The sequence below is a fragment of the Eleginops maclovinus genome, chromosome 16 (assembly GCF_036324505.1).
Source record: "Eleginops maclovinus isolate JMC-PN-2008 ecotype Puerto Natales chromosome 16, JC_Emac_rtc_rv5, whole genome shotgun sequence".
Classification (NCBI taxonomy): Eukaryota; Metazoa; Chordata; class Actinopteri; order Perciformes; family Eleginopidae; genus Eleginops; species Eleginops maclovinus.
This window is the reverse complement of record NC_086364.1, coordinates 7,848,560-7,872,839: the sequence shown is the minus strand read 5'-3', so window position 1 is coordinate 7,872,839 and position 24,280 is coordinate 7,848,560. Positions and strand designations below refer to the sequence as shown.

General features: G+C 38.2%; 2 protein-coding genes across 3 annotated transcripts; one reads left to right on the top strand and one right to left on the bottom strand.

Annotated features, from left to right (window-relative positions):
• The first annotated feature begins 182 nt into the window (after positions 1-182).
• LOC134878378 (UNC93-like protein MFSD11) lies at positions 183-10,363 on the top strand. The gene is made up of 13 exons (XM_063904388.1): positions 183-648; positions 1,164-1,219; positions 1,452-1,559; positions 1,648-1,727; positions 2,779-2,875; positions 4,654-4,712; positions 4,897-5,041; positions 6,014-6,063; positions 7,124-7,189; positions 7,284-7,409; positions 7,494-7,668; positions 8,431-8,566; positions 9,583-10,363. Exons 1-13 carry the CDS (start codon positions 559-561, stop codon positions 9,733-9,735), a joined length of 1,341 nt encoding a protein of 446 aa, XP_063760458.1. The 5' UTR covers positions 183-558; the 3' UTR covers positions 9,736-10,363.
• On the bottom strand, positions 9,028-20,281 carry kdm8 (lysine (K)-specific demethylase 8). 2 transcript variants are annotated; one of them, XM_063904389.1, is made up of 8 exons: positions 20,187-20,281; positions 18,432-18,907; positions 17,008-17,180; positions 15,191-15,323; positions 15,052-15,108; positions 13,852-14,001; positions 13,143-13,235; positions 9,028-13,064 (listed from the first exon to the last, which is right to left on the bottom strand). In XM_063904389.1, exons 2-8 carry the CDS (start codon positions 18,882-18,884, stop codon positions 12,900-12,902), a joined length of 1,224 nt encoding a protein of 407 aa, XP_063760459.1. In that variant the 5' UTR covers positions 18,885-18,907; positions 20,187-20,281; the 3' UTR covers positions 9,028-12,899. The 2 variants fall into 2 exon arrangements, with proteins under 2 accessions (XP_063760459.1, XP_063760460.1); XM_063904390.1 differs by having other exon boundaries at positions 15,052-15,102.
• Positions 20,282-24,280: the final 3,999 nt, after the last annotated feature.

Genomic DNA, 24,280 nt, shown 5'->3' with positions numbered 1-24,280 from the left:
GCTTATTAAGTGATTGTATACATTTTTTTCAATTAACAGTAACAGTTAAAGCTCAAATATCTTCATTGTTTAACTGTTCTGCTTTCCATGGGAGAATATTCCTCCTGGTTTCCTCTGGAAGGCAGCAAAGCTAAATGAGTGTAAATGACCACAAAGTGCAGCAAGAGAAGAAGAAGAAACAGGAGAAAGTGAGGAAAAATAAAACATGACGAAGCCGGAGAGGAACAAGGAAGACAGCCAAAAATCTCATGTAATTGAAGTCACAAGTTGTCATGCGTACTTAGCATGATAGAAGGGGAAGTGGCTGTATAACAGTGCTGCTCTGTTGCCGCCTGTGTCCCTACACCCAGCTAAACTTTGCCTTTTTTCTTACCTTTCGCGCATTAAACTTTCACTAAAGCGTTATGAAAGTCAGCTTTTGTCGCGTGCCTTTGTTGACATTAATTTATCCTTGATGAATCCGTATGGGAGTCTTTCCTAGTGTAATTGAGGACACGTTATAACAGTGGAAGCGGCAATAAGTTGAAAATGTATTACTAGGAGGAGTAAGAGAACACCATGGCAGACAGAAGGACTTTCAACGTTGTGATTTTGGGGTTGGGATTTCTATTCATTTTTACCGCCTTCACCACCTGTGGGAATGTTGAAGTAAGTCAAACTTTATTGCTGAGTTTTTACAGATCTAAACCTTTCATTTTATTTTATTTTATATATCGTAAGTGTTTTTGTTGCATCTACTTTTCAGAAAACCCTGCAGCAGACACTGACCTGAGATGTTATGTTAATGAATGGAACAGATTTCCTGTCCTTCTAATCTATAAAGCACATACAAAACTGGAAAATAACTTAATTTTAGAAAAGTATCGCAGTATACAGAAAAAAATATATTGTATTGCTTGTGTTTGGATATTTTAAAAACAATAACATGACTTTGATGCCTGTTTTTTTCGTTCGCAAAATGTGTTATTACAGCTTTTAGTAGTAGCTACAACGGCAGATGTTTTATAATTCGCATTAAGGTGCAAACGCTGTTTTTCAGGCGCACCACGTGTTTCTAATTTCTATCAATGGTCAGTGAAATTATCAAACCGGAAAGGCGACTTAATGACCTAATTATGGCCTATTTTATCCAATCTAACCCTGTGTTTTTTATTTTTGTATAGCAAACTGTAGTGAAAAGCCTGCAAAACAACACATTCACTGGGAGTGGGTACCACAGGTAGGACCTTAATAAATTATTTGAATCGACTAATCGATTAGTGTAATTAACAATAGATCTGGAAAACTGAGATTCACCACAAAAATCATGCAAAATCACTACTTTACAACTTGTGTAACAGAAATGTACAAATAAGTAATTTAGCATGGAAAACAGCATTAAAAAAAAAAACATTTTCATTAACAAGCACATTGTAAATCTTATATAATAACTGTCTTTTCCTCCCCCGCAGTCTTGGAATCATCTATGGAGTCTTTTCGTTCGCCAATTTACTTGCACCAACAGTTGTTGCTGTAATTGGACCAAAATGTACTATGTTTCTGAGTGGCCTACTTTACAGGTAAGTATTCTTATTGTAATTGCATACACAGTGTTGCAAAGATGCTGAAACCTGTTGCTCATTGCTGTTCTGCATGCCTTCTCTGCAGTGGGTACATTGCTGTGTTCATCATCCCTTCAACATGGTCCTTCTATTTGACCTCTGTGCTGATCGGCATAGGAGCAGCCAGTAAGTTCCCCTACCAGATAGGAAATGTATTATTTGTTTACAATGATGTCAAAAGTATGACTGTTACTTTTTAAAATCTTTGCACCAGCATGCAGTTGATAACTTATAATGGTGATAGGTAAACGTTCAAAGACTATTTGAGAAATTCAATTAAAACAATTATTTTTATTGTCTGGAGATTTATAAATTTTTAATCATTCCATACCTTACAATGCACAACTGAAACCTAAGTTATAATGTCAAGAAATAAAAATGAATATGGGTGTTAATATCGGTCTATCAATATACCAGGGTGTCTGGAGGATGTTTGTCTTTTGCATTTGAATTATTCATTCTACTGATGATTGCTTTTTTCAATTAATCATTTTATGTATAAAATACCAGAAAATAATGAAAAATGTTCATTAATACTCCACAGAGCTGAGGTGAAATCCAAAGACAACCACATAAGACAGAGACATATACTGTATCAACAATATAAGTCAACTAATTGTATTTGCTTTATCTTTCAGTTTATTTGAATGCATTTATTTATTTATTTTTTTATTTCAGGTTTACTTTTTTTGGTTTGGGCACATATAGGATCAGATCCCATGTAAAAATATGTAAACATTAATACTACACCTGTTTTTTGTTGGTTTTCAGCCTATTCAATTCTATTTTCTGTGTTTCAAATAGTGTTTGTTCATGCACACAGGGATTATCAGGACTGGGATGGGGAGATGCGCATAAACAGTCTTTCCCAAATTAGACCTTAAGTGGGTTAGGAGCTGTTTCTGTAAATATTATGCAGCACTTTGAGCTTGCTCACAGATATTAATGAAAATACTGAGAAAGCAGCCCTCTGCTGAGCATTTACTGGAAAAATGAAGAAAAATGATTCGGGGCTGTTTCTAATCAGTGCAGTGTTATGAATTTATATCATGTCCCAGGGCTACTGTGAGGCATTACTTACCAACACAGAAATATAATTCGTCACATCGGGTGGGCAATTAACTGACTGGTTACATTTTTCCGTCTGAAATGACCTCTCTCACTCTCTTTCCTATAGTGCTGTGGACGGCTCAAGGACACTTTCTGGTGGAGAACTCCGAGGCCTCCACCATCAACAGGAACACAGCAGTGTTTTGGGCTCTCTTACAGTGCAGGTATGCAGATACTGACACAAATACACTCCAATCTTTCAGTGTATCCACTGATACACGTGATATATTTTAAAGGGGCCCTATTATGCTCATTTTCAGGTTGATATTTGTATTTTGTGCCTCTACTGTGACATGTTTAGAAGCTTTAATGCTCAAAAATGCTTTAATTGTTGTTGATTGGTTAGCTGTTCTGTTCTGTTGTGATTCCTCAACCTCTTAGAGATGTCCTGCCCCTTAGCCTATCACGTAAATTGGGTTAGAGTGGTAGCCAATAGAAGCGTGAATGTTACATAGTGATGTCCCTGGGTTAAAGAACTAAACAAAGGACTACACATTTTAGGCAGTGAGGTAGAGAAACTACCTTCATTTTTTAAATTTGTGATTCTCAAAATCCTCCTGCTTATTTGTTTCCTAAACCAACCCACATTTGCCAATAAAGTAGGTTGCATTATTATTTTTTGTCCAGAAAACACCTTGATTTATTTCTCAGTTTTGTTTGATGCAACTATTCCAGTTGATCAAAGGCAGAGGTACAGGCCTGTATTTGTAGCCATACAGGATCTTACTGTACACCTTATTTTAAAAATAAAAATAAAACACCCAAAGCTCTTTAAACAGAGTTCTGCAGGTTAGAGTGTTGGCCTGTTCATCTCTTGTATTCAGCCCATTGCTCTTGCACACTGGCTTGACCAACTAACATGTATTTGTTTAAATATGCAAATTGAATTAGTCTAATAATTACATTGGCTGTCACCTGCTCCAAAGCTCACAGTAGGTTACTGCTAATCTGGCTCGGCAGTGATGATCCCTGCCACAGTAAACTCATCAATCAGTTATCAACTGCTTGCAGAATACACTTACTGTTATTGTATTGTGAAAAAATCCTGTTAGTGCTTGCAGAGGCTTTGGGATGGACTAATTGCTCATCTACATAGTTTTATGAAGGTGTTATGTAATTTAAAAAATGCTGTAAAAAACCCCTGCAGAATCATACTCAAACATGGAATACCCCTTTCTTTTTCAGGAAGTCAGAGTTTCAGTTCTCCTTGTTGGCTTTTTTGTCCGTCAAGCAAGATTTCTCAAATAACAATTTAGAACTGACAATATAAGCCTGTGTTTCTTTTAATTAGACTGATTGTCATAATGCCAATACTTGAATGTGATATCAAAACTACCTCTTACCATAGAGGTTTGATATACAACAAATTGCACAAAGGGCATCACTTTTAAACATTATTTCTTTGTCATTTTTTAGCTGTAGTTCAGTCAGACAGCGCTGCAACAGCAGCAGCAACAGCAGCAGCAACAGCAGCAGCAACAGCAGTGAGGTGAACACATTAGCAGCGTGGAAACAGCAGTAGCAGCATTAGCGAGGCAGAGGCAGGCATATCTGACAGCTTAAATAGAGCGCCAGATTTAGAAGATTGTGTTTGATTGGTTGTGAGTGTGGCGAGGGGCTTTATGTGCGAATGTATCATTGGTGCTCGAGTTGACTGCCTGATAGCTTCGCCCCATATGTGGCATGTACTGTAGCTGGATATTCAAACATATCACATGGTCTTCAGCCTTAAAGAGGCCCTTCTATGCATTTTGAGGTTTTCCCTTTCCTGTGCATAATGCAGTTTTTTGTGCATGTAAATGGTCTGCAACGGCTAAAATGTGCTTAATAGGGCCCTTTTAAAGTGCTCGAGAAAATAATCTCTTGAATCAAATGGAAACTTTTTGTGCTACTTCTACGACGTCTGTTATTTACTCATGTACATATTTTATCTTCTTTACAGCATGCTGTTTGGCAATCTCTACATTTATTTTGACTGGAATGGGAAAACAGAGATATCAGGTAGGTTAAAACTTGAGTAAGTACTGTCTGTGACTATAATAGTAATATCCAGTATGATGATGAAAGCAAATACCAAGAGGATTATAAATGGGTGTATGTTATTCTGAATATGCTCAGAGCTTAATGTTGTTAGTATATCTTGTGTGTTTTAATTAAACGCTTTGTTTTAATCTTCCTCTCTCAGACGGCAGCAGGAAAAACATTTTCCTGTCCCTGCTGGTCACCTCGGTGCTCGGCACACTCAGCTTCCTGGTGCTGAGGAAGAGCCATAATGCAGAGGAGCTGCTCTCTGAAGAGGAAGGGCAGTCGCTGCTCTCAACTCGCATGATGTAACTGAATATCCTTTAGATAATTACACCTTTTTCACTCCAAATCACTCAGAATATATAAAAAATCTCAGTACCACTCGTGAAAAAGGACAAAGGGGTACAAACCTCAAGTGATGAACAATAGTCCACTGTGTTTTATGCAGCATATAAAATGACAAAGAAGTTAATTCACCTTTTATTCAGTTGACCATGTTTAACTATAATTATACCACCTTAAAATTATATTTTTAAATAACCCACATTCAATTTTGCAAGGGTTTTCAAGAGGACTTTCCAATGCAGTTCTGCAGCATTTTTAAATCACTCTTGTCCTTCACAAAAATGTCAGTCCGTTATCCTGCAGATCATTTCAATTTTGACAGAGCAGAGCCTAAGCATCGCACTTTATGTAGGGTGCAATCAGGCAGATGTGGGGCAGCAGGGACAGATACTTCCTGTTTGAGAGAGTCCAGATTCTCCAGGCACAGCTTTCAAGATTATTTTATTATTTATCGCTTGAGTCTGGACAAGGTTCGACTTAAAATATGAGTTGAAATAATATGTGAAAAGTTTAACTGGACACTGAAAGTCATGGGGAAGTTAATGGCCAAAAGAAGCCTGTATGCAAGGGCATGTGCAGGACAATTTAGAAAATCAGCAACACGTGACACTAAGATTAGCTGATTTTATCTTTATGTCTGTCTTGTGGAAGCAGTTTGTGTTAGGAAACAGTTAAAGTTTTCATTTCTGGATGCAGGTTTTTGATTATTGATTATAAGCAGAGTGTGTGTGTGTGTGTGTGTGTGTGTGTGTGTGTGTGTGTGTGTGTGTGTGTGTGTGTGTGTGTGTGTGTGTGCATCATTTCCTTAGCAGTCATTTGGAATTTCCAGGAATATTTTTGGATCATTACGCAACTAAAGTGCTTTTCATTTGTTAATCACATCACGTCACACCTTGGTCAAAGTTCAAATGTATGCAATTTTTATTTTTTAGGTATAAGCACAGAGCCAACTCTGCCGTGCAGGATGCCAAATTGGAATTCAGTAAGTTATAGTTTCCTATATACACTTTTCCTAGTGTTTATTTGGATACACAATCAACTACATGCATTAAAAAGTTCCCAAAATTAATCATTTTCATTCCATATTTATTGTGTTGGAATAGTGACAAAATAATTAAAGGGGCCCTATTATGCTGTATTATATTTATATTTTGTGCCTCTACTGTGACATGTTTACCTGCTTTTTGTGTCTCATTCTGCCAATCTGGAGGGAACTTCAGGATTTTAGCTTTGCACACCGTTTACATGCACCAAAACCTTTATAACACACCACAGGAAAGGAAATTCCAACCAAGTAATAGGGCCCCTTTAAGTCTTCACCACCTGGGAACATTGAATTTCCATATACAATATTGTTGAGATAGTGAATTTCAGCGTAGTATTTCATGGCTGTAACAGAAATACTTGTTAATTTCCGTTCTTAACCCACTGCAGGCAGCCTCTAGTTTTACACCCTTCGCTACTCTTGTTCTGAAACTAACAGGCCCTTTTATTTTCCTTTCAAGTGAAAACTTCTTTTGTGAGGATAAACATCTTCTAGCATTAGAGTGTACACCCAAACTGCATTCTTTCAGATTCTATCTCTGTTTGTCAACTTTAAACTGTGCTGCACTTGCTCCCGCCTTCAGTGCAGCCTCAAGTGGTTTGGATGATCAGATTGCTCTTTGTCTTGCCTTATCTTTTGTGCGTGTAGACTTGTGAACATCTGCCTCAGAGGCATCAGGCTTATCGAAGATGCGCACTGATTCATGTCAAAAGAGGGCATCCAGGCATATATATAAATAAAAACAAACTCAGTGGGATTTCTTCTTTAAAAAAATTTGATTTACCCAATGGCCTGTTGAAATTCTCCCTTGGGTGTTTTCAACTTGCATTTAGATGTGGTTTTTTAGCCTATTGAGACTATTATCTGTGTTAAACCAAATTTTCAGAGTGTAATGGGGCTTACCGTCTACTTTTCTTCTCAATCCACATGTGAAAAAGGTATATAATATGTCTTTATTAGCAACTCAAATCAGTGTATTGTGTCTCCCGCTGCTCAGAAACCATGCTGCAACTTCTGAAGACTAAGACTATTCTGCTCCTGAGTCCCTGCATGGCATACAGCGGTAAGTCTCATGATAAATGCCCTAAGTATTAGCATTAAGTATCTAAACCTCCAGTGAAGGCTCGCAGCTACAGCGTGCGCTTCTTGTTCTGCAGGCCTGGAGCTATCTTTCTACAGCGGAGTGTATGGGACGTGTATCGGGGCGACAGCACAATTTGGGGAAGCCGCTAAAGGCTTGATTGGGATCTCTGGCATTGTGGTAGGCATTGGTGAAATTGTGGGTAAGTTAACATGACCGCAGCTCTTTCAGTGATTAAAGAGTCACTCATGGTGTCTGAATTCATAAATGTGTTCCCTCTCATCAGGTGGAGGCTTGTTTGGATTGTTGTGTAAAAACAACCGCTTCAGACGGACCTCCGTGGTGTTTCTGGGAATGGTCGTCCATTTCGTTGCCATCTATTTGATCTTCCTCAACATCCCAGATGACGCCCCTGTCGTCTTTTATACCAGCACTCAAAGTAAACCATATTTAGCTCCCAGGCAAGTGACTTCCCCAACAGTTTTGGATCGTTTGTAATGGGGTTTTATGAGGTACTTATCCTTAGTCAGTGTATTAAAAAAGTAGAAAATCTGGGAAGCACAAATAAGTATTAACAAGTAAGCAAATGTACTGCTGTGGAAGGGGAGAAGATGCTAAATGTGTTTTAGCCACTTAAGAGACAAAGCCACCAAATGCTATGCTATTTACTTTATGCTATAATTAATATATATTTTCACTGCTTTACCTTAAAGTCATAAAGCCCAAAACTACCAGCAACGCTTCAATAGGTTAGCTAGTCTATCTTATTATGCGACTTGTAAATTGAAACTAACCTGAGTCACATAAAGACAAAAAACAAACTAGATTGTGGGGAAAAAAGACAGTTTTCTTCAATATAGATAAAAGCTTTAGTTCTTGAGTTGAAAAATGGCTGTCTGGTGGCGGTTTAAAGCAGTCTAAATAAAGCCAACACTTAGACTGATATTGATTTTTTTTAGATGAGTCTTTTTTAAGGTGGCTAAAAGTAGTTTTGCTGCTGCCCACGTCCACAGCAGACCATTGCTTTGCTCCCGTGCTGGTCCTCTTTTTTGTTAGCTATCATATACTGTATCAAATACACTGACTATGAATAAATACCCTTTTCAAGCACTCTTCCAACAGTCCCTAACAAACCCTTTAACAACAAAGAAAAATGAACGCCAGCAAGGCCAGTTACAATCCTCTTTAGGACTCTTTATTAAGAACTATATTTTCTCTCTCAGCGTCTCCATCGCCCTGCTGTGCAGCTTCCTGCTCGGACTCGGGGACAGTTGCTTCAACACGCAGCTCTACAGCATATTAGGCTGTGTTTATGCTGAGCAGAGCGCGCCTGCTTTTGCCATCTTCAAATTCATCCAGGTAATCCCGAGTTGCCAATTCCCAGGATTTGTTAGCAGAGCCGAGCAAAGCTGGGTTAAAATGTTGTTTTGTCAAGTATAAAATACATTCACCTGGAGTCCCATTAAAAAAGGGAAAGAACAAGCCCTACACACGCCTCCTAATCCTCCCTTTGTCTTTGCTGCAACATTGGTCTCTAACAAGAAATAAACCTTAGGAATGGAATTTGAAATTAACTCCAATTAAAATGCAGTTTTTTACTCTTAGCGCATACATATCTGCTCTGTAAATCAAGGCTTTCTAAAACGGAATCTGATCCAACACTGGGGGAAATATAGTTAACATTTCTTGCTTTTAGGACGGCCCACCATAGTTTTGCCAATAATGATCAAACCTTGCAAAAAGTAGTGTGCTTTTTCTTTTAATACTTAAAAAAACTATTACATATACAGTAGTATTATTATTTATTTTTTTAACCCTTTTTAAAAACATTAAAACAGCAGTACATTTGAAATGAGAACAAATACTAATTTCTTAATGTAATATATTGTTGTATTTGATTGCACTTAAAGGGGCCCTATAATGCTTTTTGGGGTTTTCCCTTTCCTGTTGTGTATAGGTTTTGGTGCATGTAAATGGTCTATAAAGGCAAAAATCCCTCAAGAGAGAGTTTCTCCCCTAGACTCCCCCCCTGACTGAAACGCCTCCATTGGACTCCTTTGTTTACTTCAGTAACATAATGACATCACTATGTAAAATTCGCATTTCTATTGGATAGCACTTCAGCACATTTTACGTGATATGCTAAGGAATCAACCACTGACTTCCTGAGTGGTTGACCAATCACAACAGAGTTGGGGAGCTAACCAACAGAGCAGACTGGGCTCTGGTTTCAAACAGACGGTGAACCTGAAATTAGCATAATAGGGCCCCTTTAACGATTAATGTTCAATTTTATAACTCGTACAGGGAATTACCAAAACCATGCATTTTGTCAGCTGAACGGAAGCATCCTAAAAACTTATATTCTCTTTCAGTCTGTTTTTGCAGCGGTGGCGTTCTTCTACAGCGGGTACCTCCTGCTGAAGTGGCAGCTCCTGCTGATGGTCATCCTAGGCTTCACCGGGACGCTCTGTTTCTTCGTGGTCGAGCGGGTGCAGAACCTGTCAGCAAACCTCCAGGAATATTAGACACAAGACAATTCCACATCAGCAAGGATTTTTAAAAATGTTTTAGTGGGAAGAACTACAGCCATCAGAGGAACAATCCTTCATGTTTTATTTCATCAGGAGTCATCTGACAATCTTTTAGTATGCACTAAAGGTCATAAACATTGGGATAACGTCAAAGTAGTTTGAGTTATTGCAACAAGAGAAACCGAGTTGCCTTTAGAACATTTGAATCGCGTTACATGGTTATCGTGGATCGTACCTTTGCACTCTGTTCTATGAATCCCCACACTAAACAACATTCTCGTTATTCATTAACATTATTTTCCTCCTGCACCGTTGATGTTATTGTAGCATTATAAATATAACCACTCACCTTCTTTTGTACTTATTTAGCGTTGCTTCCAGCTCAGGTTTGTTATTGAAGTATGGTTAAAAACATTTTATTCCAGTTACTTTAAAAGCCGTTCATAATTTCTCAGAGCAATGTTAGAAATGTAAAATTCATGTAAAATTGTTCCTGTCATGTTTGAGTTTGATATTAACTAATTAATGCCTGACAATCCTTGTTCTTAACCTTTTTTTTTCTCGTAAATTTTGCATATTTTCAATGTTGTTTATCTTGATAAATAAAATTGTCTTCATTTTCTGGGATTTCATCAATAAGGAAAAAGGAAGAACTATATTATGTAGTATTTTTCGTCACACTGTAATAACTCTGATGGTGTTCGAGGCCAAAAACAACTGGTTCGATGCATAGACACATTATTTTAGAGGAATATTCACTGAGGTCATAATTATTGATTACGTTGTTTATAACCCATAAATCAGCCTGTGTTTCAGATCTACATTTAAAGGGATGTTTTACTCACCACAACATAACCAATGTACATCCAGTTTATTCCCCCACAAAACAAGATAAATCTACCGCTTTTTATCCTGATTTGCCAGATTTATTTGAAAATCCATGAGCCCATTAATCAAAAGAGCGGGGGCAGAGGGTGTGGGTGGAAGCGAACGGGTTATAAGGCCCAGAGGTCCCAAATTACTTCACTGGTAATTGAGTATTGATTACATTTTAATGGGAGTAAGCAGTTTTGTGTGATCCTGAGTCAATTGTGCCACGCACTTGACGACAACAAAGCACTGATGGGCTAAATGAAGTATACAGCATTTACTTACAGAATTAAACTCTGCAGGGTTCATATTATTGGTTTAGATAAACTCGTAAGGAAACTAACTGGGTTAGGATAAGTCTATTACCTAAACCCAGGCAATGTGTAATGCTCCAGTTCTTGGATATTACCCTTGCAATGGAGGTTGGATTACTGAAAAGCTACGGGCCAGATTTTTATGAAACTTGGTGGGAGGGTGTAACATGAACTAAAAAAGAACCCATTACATTTTCAGAGCGGATTGGAAATACAGGTGGATATTATCCTTGTTTTACACTTATAAAGAAGGCAGAGTGTGCTTATACTGCCACAATGTTTCTCAAAATTCAAAGTTCAAAAGTAATAAACCAAAATTTGAACTTTTTATCTGCTGCACTGTGGAAGATACGCTTTTGACTATCAGTGTCGGAAAAGTTCATTTACTTATGTATGTATTTATGTTTAATATTGAGATTTGACATTTCCTGCTAATTCATACTCCTAATCCCCCATCTCAGAGGAAAATACTATACTAAATTTATAACAATAATATGTATCATTATTTTAATAGGTTACCTTGAACTAAAATCGATAAGATATGTTTATTATATGAAATTCACAAGTTACCCAGCAGTATAGATAGCACAAACAAGCTGCACCTTTAACACAATCAACTCTGATGTGATGAACACATTAGTGCAATCACAATTATAATCCAATAACATAATAAATATATTGTTCTGAAAGGGAACCTGATTATATGTTGATGCTTTTCATTCTTTTACCTAAGTAGGATTTGGAATCCACTGTTTGTAAGACCATTTATTCAATGTGATTTTAGTAATGCTGCTTGAGGAAAAGGACTAAATACTTAATTCACCTGTTAACTACTCATAATTAAAATGCATGAATGAGCACATACTTACAAGCACTTAGAGAAAACAAATTTCAGTCACCTGTCATAGAGAGACAATTTAAACCCATTATGTTTTACATTTGCAGCAAATTATGCATGTTTGTTTTAGCCACATTATCATTTTAGACCTTGTTCATAGTCAAAATTTCACTCGTTAAAAAAAAAAGAATTGGATTTAAATCTATTTTCTTGGGCTGACAAATCCCACGCAACTCTTCACCTCCTCAGATGTTTGTCTGCCATGCGCTGCCTTCATTTCCCTGATTCAGTTGACTGGGATTTGGGTTGAAAAGCAGATCAAATGTGTACATCAGTGCTGATCTACTTAGTGTTGTCACTACTGTCATACTGCTCGACTCTAATTAGAGGGTTTGATTGAAACAGACCGACGGGATAATGACTGGGGCTTGTCAGAGGTCTGAAAAGTGAAACGAAGTGTTGCCGTCTTTATAGTCAGGTGATACGTTTGTGATACTTGACAAGAGTTGTACTGTCAGGGTGCTTAACCAATGAGACAGTTTTAATTTCAAAGCCTGTCTTTTCCCAGGGGATTAATTCATTTCATTTATTAATTTAATCTGCAACCTGCCTAATTGCCTCTGACTGTCAGTTTAACCACAGAGCCATGTTTATCACCATATTCGTACCTGTAGCTCGCTCGGTTATTACATTTGAAGCCTCATTTCCATGAATTATGGAAATCACACATCTGAGAATAGTTGTAGGAATAAGGTTGAAAACACAATTAAATATGCCAATTTGAAAAGAGAAACATACCCTATCAAATGAGATGACTAACACCGCTCTGTAATTATATGCAGGATGAAATGAGCACAAACAGTTTTAACTGCTCATTTGTTTTTTTTCCTCCAGCTTCCAGCTTTCCACACAATGGATGTTTTTTTGCAATCATCAGCGGCACAATTAAACTAATCATTCGGTGGTGTGTGTTCATTGTTTGTGGATCAAAGGTTTGTTTGATCAGTGCCAGTCCTAAGATTTATCAGAATTAGCCTTGCATTAGTTAAAAACACCCAAATTGGTTTCCCTCCACAGAAGCAGAAAACAAGTGAAATTGTACAAATATATATATTTTTTTAATTAACGATGTGCAGTTATGACCACCAGAAGCTGACAGAGAAGCTGAGCTCTAAGGAGCGGACGTAATGCCAGTGTTGGACGGGGATGAACAGCACGTCTCCGGGCTGTAACACACATTCCAGATAAGGGGCCTTGGCAAACTCCGGGAAGCGCTCGGTGTCTGGATTCTCCACATCAACCTGGATGGAAGCAAATGCTGCATATATTAGCAGGCTCCAACATGTATTTCTTATCTAAATATGGACTGTCAATCCCACCTGACTGGTGTTGTGAAGGAGCTGTGAATGATGAGGGTACAGCTTGTCTTTATCCTCTGGGGAATAAAGGCGAATGTATTTGCTTCCCACCACCTGATACAGGGGGAAAACCCGTGGTTTAAACAGAGCGCGATCATGTGACACATCTTTAACTGGATTCATACTTGCCGGCGGCAGAGAAAATAAATTATTTGTATTTTCTCTTCGCCGCCTTAGATCTTTCATGACAAGTAAACTTATTCTTCTTTCGTTTTTTGTTCATCTGTGATTTCAATTGTTTTCCAGTATTGCAATACTACCAGTGTTTGTGTACGGCTTTGAAATCAAAACTGCTCCACAAATGAAAATCTGATCAAAGATTTCAGGACAACCCTGTGAGAAACTCCATGAATCAGCTTACCATAACAACCTATTGAGGCTGTCCAACAACATGCTCTCTGACCCCAACCATGATCTGAACAGGGTACATGAATTGTAACCATCAAAACGAAGACACAGGGTCCTGGATTTAATTGAGTTAGACTGAAGCACTCCTTTGTGCACTAGTCAACCCTCAAATTAAATTTAGAGTCAAATCTAAAGTCAAAAGTACGATGGAGGGTCTTGAGCATGTTTCTCTTCAGTATCCTGTCTTAATATTTGTCCTAGACTTGATCTGACAATAAATGATCATCACATCGTATCGTTTAAAACATTGTGTGTTCATCACCTGAGCCAGGAAGTTCTGCTGAGGGTCTTGGTGCAGAGGAGACACTGTCCCTCCGGGGCCAAACCAGGCGTTCACAGTGATGTCGTCTTCGTCTCCTTCACCGAGGCAGCAGTAATCAGGAGGACGGATGTCTTCCTTCAGCTCTGGTATCTAATGCAACATTCAAAAACAGAATCACATAGGGAGGGTTTCAATTCACACTGACAGAATTGTACCATGTTGTTTTTAACCACAACATTTGCCAATGTTTTTCTTGCAAGTATCATCAGAAATATTTTTCTATTCCTCCCTGCGGGCAATAGCTAGGGCCGGAGGCGTTTTGTTTTTGGGTCGTCTGTCCGTCTCATTCCTGTGAACCTCATATCTTAGAAACAGGAACGCCTAGAGGGAATTTCTTCAAATTTGTCACAAACCCCGTCAAAACTTCAAATCAAAAATAAACGTTTTAGATTGAGTTGGACAAAGCTCACTGTGACCCGTCAAAAACTAAAGACTTCACACCAATTAGGAATTTCACACATACTGCATAATAACAGATCTGATTTTAAGTTAAACATTTATTTATTTAATGTATTTTATATTAAAATAACACATTTAAAAATATATTTTGATGTACTGTATATTTGATGATATTTATTGTGAGATATTGTAGTATAATGTACTTTTTCTACACATCCTTTATCATTTCCCTTTTCTTATATTTTGTTATGTACATTTCTTTTTTAAATGAGAGCAACGTTATCATACATTCATAATTAAGTCAATTCAATAATTTATGTTAATTATCCAAAAGGAGAGCATCAAATGCGGCCTTTTTCGGATCATAATAAAGCATTTTAAATTAGTTCCTCTGTACAAATAATAAACATATTTATATATGAGTTACAGGTTTTACTTAATAATTAGAATTTCCTGCAAAAGAAATCATGAAACAGCACCAAATCCTCTATGAAGCTATGAACTGCACAAGATGCCCTTTCTGTAAAGTTCAATCCAAAAAAAGGAATTGACTTGTAAGTGAAAATTAGGACACAAAAGTCAATACTGTTTAAAGCAATGTGGTGTGAGGATGGCAGTTGGAAATAAGGAGAATTCAATTGTTCAGTGTGCCAGAAAATAAAAGCTGAATAATCTATTGGTAAACAAAACAAATAGATTATTATTTCCATAATCATGTCGTCAGGAAGGAAGAAAGCATACCTGGTCAAAAAGCTGGTGTTGAGCGAGATACCCGGAACCTTTCACTCCATCCTGAGCCGTTTTTGAACAACAGAGCAAATTAAAAGTTAGAAATTGTTTTGATCATGTGAACAATGCAAGTTAATGACACTGGACTTACTTTATTTAAAATGTATCGGTCGATAAATTCATTGACCGTGAGCAGAGTCTGGGACCACTCCTCGTCCGTGTACCTGGACCCCACCTCGACAGGAACCGTCCGACAGCCAGCGACAGACTTCAAGTATTCTATGCTTTGCGGAATGAAGAAAAGCAAACATTACTGAAATAAAAACGGCATAATTCACAAACTCTGGTCATTCAGGGTTCTAGCACAGCTCAACAACATGTTGTGGGAGCACTTCAGGATGTCCTCCTCCCCCGTCAGAGTTGAGAGTCAGATGCCAGGAGCCGTATGTCAGATGTCAGAGAGAGTAGTCAGCTGTCAGGAGGCGGCAGTGAGAGGGAGGACAGTGAAGGATCATCTTCAAACGGAGAGGCAGTTATATCGGCCTCCGGTGTCAGACATTAGAGTCAGGAATCAGGGATGTTTTGACAAGTACACCAACATAAATTCAGTTTGTGTTGCTCTCACATTTTAAGGCAATTAAGACTGAAACTTACACCGTAGTGTCTGGTAACAAACTGATGTGAATTGTTTGTGACACGGCAGAGCTTTTTTAGTGAGTCGTGCAGGTTTCTCCTCTAGATAAGTGCACTCAGCTGGCGTCACAAGTGTAAATCAGTCTGATTACATGTCTACACTGAGCCTGAGGAGGGCTGTAGTGTTTAACAATGCTGGAGGACTACTGATATATGCTTATAGCAATACCATGTGTTGTTTTCTAAAGGAACGTTTACTTTAAAATGCACTAATCATGTTGTACTGACTAAGTCCTAAACGAAGTCTAGTACTGGTTGATAATACGGAGGATTAAGTTAGACGTGCGCCCAGTGCACTCGAACATAGCAAAACGGAAAGTTCAGTAATGTTACAATTATGTCGCAGGTTTATTTTCCTTCGTATATCATATATACAGCGGCAATAACTTTAACTCATAATACATGTAACCAAAACAACAAACCGAATTGCTCACCACATCAAAACCACAAAGGCACAGTCGAAAAACTGTTTGTTTCCCAAATCAGCAAAAACCTGTGTCTGGGTTTCCCTAGGTTAAATGGCTTGACTGGGCTGACCCAGGTCAGCTGAGCCACACAGCAAATACAGCCCCCTAGTGGTACAGGGCAACATTACATGAAATAATGCAAAATGAATATGGCTCATACACATGTAATGACCTTTTTAAAATAAGCCAATACTTATATTTTACCAATGTTATTGCATGATTCCTTCAGATATTACTGCAGATCTGCTGTAAGCTAGCTAGCTCACGTAGCTAACCTAGTCATTTCAAATATTCTGACAAAACACTTTATTCACCAATTATGTAATAGACAAACTCTGCGAGAGTGACAGCTTTATAATCCCTAAACGTCAACAAGTGCTCCAGTCCAATTTGTGTGCATCACTTTTTAGTGTCCCCGTTTCCGTTGTGTTTTTCAGCTTCTTGCAAGATTTTTGTAATTTTCAAGCTTTGTTTATGAAGCTCTTTAGGTAAACACTGCGCCTTATTCGTCAAGTTAGTGAACATGCTTCTTATTTGCACGTGAAATCTACATCGTTGTTGAAACAGCAGGGTGTTTCTCCTAATGGATATATTGCGGGCCGTTGTAACGCGTTTCCTGTCGGCCACCTTTTTAGGGACTATGATTTTTTTATTATTTCCTGGTAGAGAGTTTGACTCAATGATAATAATAATGATAGATTGGTTCATACCAGGAAAAACAACTGATGTAGTGATGTCATCTGGACGAATGAAACAGCCTTTTTTAAATCCATAAATAACAAACGTTTCAGAAAAACAAACAACAAACCTCCAGGGGTGCTGATTGAGGGCGGGCCAGTGCTCGATGGTCCCCTCTAAGATGACCGGTTTGAGGGGGAGCAGGTAGTTTGTGTTGAAGCTCTCCAGTGAAGGACACTTTAACCTGGGAATGGCCCCCTCCTCTTTGATCACAGGAACATGCGGGCACTCAACCTTTATTCTCTGTTGATGACGCCAAAGCAACAAGGTGTTTGTCAAGTATTTTAATCTATTCTAAAAATGAGAGCTGTAAAGAGGCAAATAACAAGAAAAACAATGCGTCTCCAAACGGGCTGGGTTAGATGGAAAAACAATCCAATACCATTACATTTTTTTTGTTCTGATATTGCAATGATGTTTTCATAATCATTAGTAATGTGGATACAATTACTAAACAGATAAAGGCAGCTAATAGAACAACTAAGTTCTGAATAAAATGCAATACCTTTATTGTAATGCAGACCAGTAAAAAGACACTTATGCCATATTAAAATGTCCAAAATCTAAACTGCCTGAAATATCATTTTACTTTTTGCAGCCCTGTTCTGTTGGCATATTTCTCTACAAAATAACTTTATTGATTTAAAGATTAAGAAATAAGTCAATGTTCATGCCAAACGATGAGTCATTTTACTAACCATTAGAGCCAGAACTGGAGATTGATGATGCGCACTGTCATTAGGTTTTGGACTGTTGGTACAGCATAAAATACAATATGAAGAAATCTCTATGGATTTATGGAGACTGTCAAGGCATTTTCTTCTTTCTGACATTAAGTTGACCAATTGATTAACCAAAAGGGAGTTAGATTTAAAAGATATTAAATAGTGGTTATTTGCTGCCTTTAAGCTCCACTACAGCCGACCATGGATAAAGTTGTTTGAATGCATGAATGGAATTCAATTTCGAGTTGTGTTTTTAAAAGCAAACAAACATGTTATTGAGAGAAATCCTCCAAACCCTACTCTTAGCTTTCCATCTCAATTTTAAAGGAATCCAAACAAAAGGATCTGACATTTGAGTGTTTGTTGCACTTTATCTTCAGCGACATCTGACGGAGTGCCACAAGATGAAGGGCGACAAAGAAAAGAAACACTTCTCTAAAACTTTAAAGAAGCTCATTTTGAAATGTCCTCCAAGGTTACCAATTGTTGTAAACATTGAATAACCAAGAATTCAGTCTGCGGCTGCATAACTGGCATAGGTGGTTGCTTAAATCATAAGACGTCCACATCTTATTTTATGATAATGACTGATCGTTTTTAAATGTAATTGTAAATGTGCTTCAGCAATCAAGAATTCTAAGAAAACAATATTGCATTTAAAAACAAAGTATAACATTCCTATCCCCATTTTAGGCCTTTTTTTTAACCACTTTTGAGAGTGTTAATGAGATAAATTATTACCTAGAAAAAGGGACAAAATATCACCGACCTTGACCTCAGGGAGTTCACTTTCTTCTTCTCTAGTAGACTTCCTGACTTCACTTTGCAGAATCCGCACAATAACCTGAAGTATATCATCCAAGATGGCTGCACCCATGAGTAAACCCATGTCACAAGTCCTCAGAGCCTGCAGGACATCCTCTGCTGACGGATCACCACGGCACAGGGCGGCCACTTTGAAGACGCAGCCGTACGAATAAACACGCCTCCATTCTTTGTCAACATGGCGCCATGTTCCCGTATTGAGTTTCTCCCATGAAAAATCCAAAATAATCTTGGCAGTGAGCATTCGGCTGGCGCTGATGGTGTCGCTGTACAGCTGTCGTCTGGACCTTTTCAGTATCTCCACCACACTGGACTCCACTATGTCCCCAAACTGCAGTGGAAACTGCTCCTCATCATGAGGCAGGACAGCAGAGATCTTCGACCAAAGTGAGGCCATTAATGAGATCGTTTTTACTTATGCTGTTGGAAAGACAGCGAGGCAGAGTTAGGACAGCAACTCATACTGAATCCCTAATGATGATTACATGTGGGCAGTTTGGAGATTCAGCAATTAAGGAGCAAAGGTTGTAATTTAAGAATTGTCCTGTGCTCAGATCGCATGGTTCCACAATTAGGTAAAAATGCTCACCATGTTTACAACAAAAACAGGACACTTGCTTGTGTATACACCTATTCAAGTTGGCAACCACAAAGTAAAGCTGAGGGCCACGAGAGCCTAAATTGTGATGTGTACAGGGTTGACATCTTGTCACATGGTATCTGTGACCACCATCTCTGCCTCCATGTGACTCAAACTGTTGTTTTGGATGATCATTTGAAACTGGAGATGATGCCAAAGTACTACGCATCTAACTTTAAGCATCTGATTCATTTGAGTAAAAAACATACCCTTATGAACAGAACACAACTAATGTAATTTGCCACATGCATGAAGTGTGTCAGGAGAGGTTTGAACCTGCAGATCCCTCCTCCAGGACACATATCGTTCTGGTTTCTCAGAAACATTTGCATGCAACTTCTGACTTTACCCACATTTTGCAAAAACAACACATCAAGCAGAAAGAAACTTCTATTAAATATAATGTTATGGCCCTACTGTCATACATGAGGCCATTATGGAGTCATTAAGGAGAATGGGAGTAAACTTTCACTGTAAGTGCACCTCAAATTACTGTGGAAGGAAGATAATAATATTGTCTGAAAATCCTCAGAAATTGGTCTCGCGTTATTTTTAGAAAATCGAGCAGCACTTTATGCTCCTGTTAACTCCAAAATCCCCCCCCCCCCCCCCCCCTCTCAAAATATAAAGAGTGCAATGAGGGACCTGGTGTCAGCTTTGTTGCTGCAAGGCTGCACCATTATAGTCCAATTTCAATTCAAAGATATATTTAAACCCTTAAATGCAAGTTAAATATGAGTGTTGGACATGTGAGGATATGGCTTAGTATATCACTTTGTTATTGAACTGCAAAGACAGTACAACAATTGAATGAAGGGCAAATCCACAACATTTATGCAAAACAAACAATTTCATTTTCACTCTTTGTAACGAATTACGGATTCTTTGCTAATTAAAAGTGTTCTAGCTCTACTGTATAAGATAACATTAATAACAATATGAATATGGCATTAAGAGAAAGCTGCTCGGTTAACGTTTAATAAAGTAACACGTGTAAACCAACGTTATGTTAAGTGACATTTTCAAAGCAGAAATCAATACTTTAAGTTGAATATTTACCTGTTTCCGCAACATTTATACCGTTCATCCAATTTATAAAATCTTTGAAATAATAGAACGCCTCAACGCTGCCTCTGAGGTGGGACAACAAAAACACACCGGAAGGAAACTCGGACAGCGGGAAATATTGGTTCCGCTTTGTGTTCAAGTGCCTAAAACAGAATAAAAAATGCCTCAAAATGTAACACATACGTGAGCTCATTTTTTGTCACAATTGAAGCAATTTCAAGGATGTATACACTTTTTAAAACGTGTTTTTGTAGAAGAAACTTTGCTCTGCATTGACTCTGTGCCCCAGTAGAGGGTGGTAACCCCTGCACACATGACAAGTCTGTGAAACGCAGTGACAGACACTGATTAAACGCCTGTGTGTGTATCATAGAGGTGTGTACTCTATATAAACACGTTTTAATTTTGTGTTGCACGTACAATATTGCATACACTAGCCTACACTGTCACATTTGTCCACAACCCCAACCCTGAAACTAAGCATCTGTCTTTCTTTTTTAAAAGTGATGGTATGGAAGCCTTAAAATGCCATGGTTTAAGCTTTTTCTTAACCATGTATTTCAACGAGAAGATTCCATTTTTTTCTCAAGAACTTCAGTTATTAATATACTTATTTTGAAAATAGAATAGTTATTGTACCAAGTCAACAGAATAAAAGCAGTTTTTCAAACATTTAATTTCCTCTGTTTTTCTATTATAACACGTTTATGTTATGTGTTTGCCATTTATGTCATTATCTCCACAAAAAACATTTTACTTTCCCCAAATAACGGGATATGTATCAAGAGATCACACAAACAAACAATTGTTCATGAATTAAACATTTTATCCCGTTATCTCAGGAAAAACACGTGTTATTTTGAAATGACAAATAATAATAAATAACATTGACTTATGAAATATGGCCAATTAGGGCTTCTGTAGGCTACATTTCCGTCAATTAAATTAAAACAATTCTGCTGTGATATCACACATGTGAAACACGTTGTGTAAAAAAGACCCTACAGTACAACCTACAAGCCATAATGTGGCATTAAGAAAAAAATTGTTCCATCATAATAAATGTTGCACTCACATATGTTTTCATTTTTTTTGCATCTGTTACCCCAAATATTTTATGTAAATGAAAATATTCCTACAAGGCAAATTGATATGTATCCCCTCACGCGGAGCTAAAACATAATTGGGTTTGTCTTTTTGATGTCACAGAGATATTTAAATTTTTTATACATTCAATTGCTTTTTTCTAGGGGGTAAGCCTGAACAAATATGATAGGGAACCTTCAGCAGGAAAGTCTAGAATCTATAAACACACAGCACTATTATCAAATGTCAAACATTCTATGAAATTCAAATAATCTCAGTGCAAACCGCAGAGCTGCTCCTGTTTATAAAGCAGATGGAGACAAGAGAGACGCAGCCCCCCTTTCCAGGAATCACAGGGGATTTAAAAATGTTTCATGCATTTCTGTTCATTCCCTCTGTGTAAACAGCAGAATTCTCGTGTCTCGATCTATTGTTCACTTACTTGCATGGAGGTGAGAAATTACTGTGGGGGCAAAACTGTTGCTTTTTCCATCTCTTTTAAGCCTTTGCTGGAGCTCTTGGAAAAAAAGGAACTAAAATAGATAAGTTAATCAAAAATTAAATGCAAAAGAATAAAAGAAACGATTAAGCGTTGGACAAACCGCAGGTGTGAAGTGCACAGGAAACCAAATTAAGGATGAAAAAACGTGTGTCCAATACCAATCAATTATAATACAATTTATATGTGTGCCAATCCAGTACAGCTAAATAATCCACTCCAACATTTTACAAGGGACATGGACTCTTCAGCATGTCACAATATCCGTGTTCATTATTGTTTGAAATGCTGTGGGAGACAAAGCTCACTCTAAGATATGAATGCTTTACTTGTGTGAGCAGTGGGGGTGGTCCTAGCAGAAGAGGCTGATGTATTATTCACATGTGTCTGACTCTGTGTTGTAAGACGGTGCGGGGCTACACTGAAGGTCAGAGGCCCAGCAATGTTATGGCTCCCTGTGCTGTCAGCGCCGACTATATGCTCAGGCCGTACTCCCCAATCTCCACTGGCAGGGGTCAGTGACCTTTTCCCAGGATTTTGTGAGGAGGGAGGGGTCGCTCTGTTGGATCCTCTCAGGGCATCGTTATCTGGTATCCCTCTGATGGGGATACAATTTCTTTTTTTTAAAAAGACTTTGTGCCATTCATTTAAAATGAATTTAAATTATGATTTCACATGGAAAGCGATTCTCAGCCATTTAATTTTCTGAAGATTGCATCGTTTTCAATGACATAATTTTGGAATTGTATGGATTTTCAGGAGTTGACAAATTGAGAAAGGGTGTTCCAAACACATTCACTCCACTCTATGATATATTTTTTGTATTTTCCCTGCATAATCTTGTTTTCTTTTTAATTTGCATGATTGGAAGAGCCTGAAATTTGAGATTTCCATCGCCAGCGCCTGCTTGTGTTTTATTTGTTGAGCATAAATAAAGAACTTAAACTTGAACATTTCTTCCTGTTCTTATTCTAAGCTCAGCTAATTATACTAAAAAGGGATTATATTCATATTTCACAAAATGTCAAGTTATGTCTTTAATGTAGTTGTTGGTTTTACATGACCAAATGACAAATTCATCCTCGTCAACAACATTATTTTGCGTAACTAAATATATTCTAAAGACATTCAGTACAGTTAAGTAAAAAGGTCTGAAAATGTTCTTGAGCTTTGATTGGAGGGGATCATTTTGCTAAGCACATGATGTTGCCTGATTTTCTATGGAGAAGTGCTTGAATGGACTTGGGAAGTTTGCTTCTTGAATTCCTGGTCAAATATCACCATTCATCCCATGCTGTACAAATCTGCATTATTGTTTATTACTAATTGGACAAGCTATTTTCTCCCTGAAAAAAAGACCATAACCATTAGCACTTTGTGTTTGTCTTTGATGTAAAGTGAATTGATTTTGTTTAATATACATAAATGTAATTTGCTTTGAAGTGAACAGTTTCAGATGTAATGCCTATACAAATAAGAGTCTGTGATTAGCATCTCCACTGTGTATGAATTTGTGCTGTAAACAATTTGTTTGATTTGTATTACCATGATTCTATTTGAACCTGTGCTTGTCTCTGCAGTGCTGTAACAGAGTCTCCCAGCAGCAGCAGCAGCAGCAGCTTGGGCTCTGCCAGCAGCCGCACAGGGCAGCAGGGCAGCATGGACCGTGACTGTTAGCAGCGTGTTCCCATGGGCCTGCGCAAGCTCAACCACCGGGACACCGCAGGAGGGATGTAATCACCAGCATTATGCTCCAGGTGCTGCTGAAATAAAAGATGGAAACAAGCCTCCAGTGGTGTTGCCATGGATCAGAATCCAATTAAACACTGTTTAGCTTGACACAAACTGCCAGTCGTAGCCTGTTGACTCATGAAATTAATGTATTGTCATGGCACAAAGAAACTGTTGCAACAGAGAGTGTAGCATGACCCGAAGCAGGGCTCATTCAAACCTCTCCAGCTTAATTTCTAGCTGATGTAAATTTCATTAGGCAATTAAAGTGTCAGAGACAAGACACTGTGTATGCAATTTCCAATTTTTTAATAGAACTACAGCTATTTTAGGGTGTCCTCCTGTCCCTTTAAGCTTTCACACAAACACATGTCACTACCGAAAGTAGTGTCACGTTATCCCCAAGGCAATTTATGCATGCATTAAAAGCTAGTGGAGGTTAAGGGCTTGGTACATACCTTGGGAACTTGGTAATGGAAATTGGAAATGCCCTGAAGAGGTAACAAATGAGAGGTGTTAAGTTAAATGTCCTGTGAAATCATCAGGAGATCTGAAACAAGCTGCATTTACAGCCTCCGGGAGGTTTCCACAGACAATTATGTTGGGCACACCCGGCCCCCAGCTCAGTTTGACTACAGGTCAGAGTCGCGGGGCCGCTCACTTACAGATGTTGCTGGTATAAAGAGTCAGGGATGACAGAGCCGTCCCCTGGGTCACTGGGAAGAGACATGGGCTGGCCAGCTTGGTGTTCCTCAGAGCAGTGTTAGTG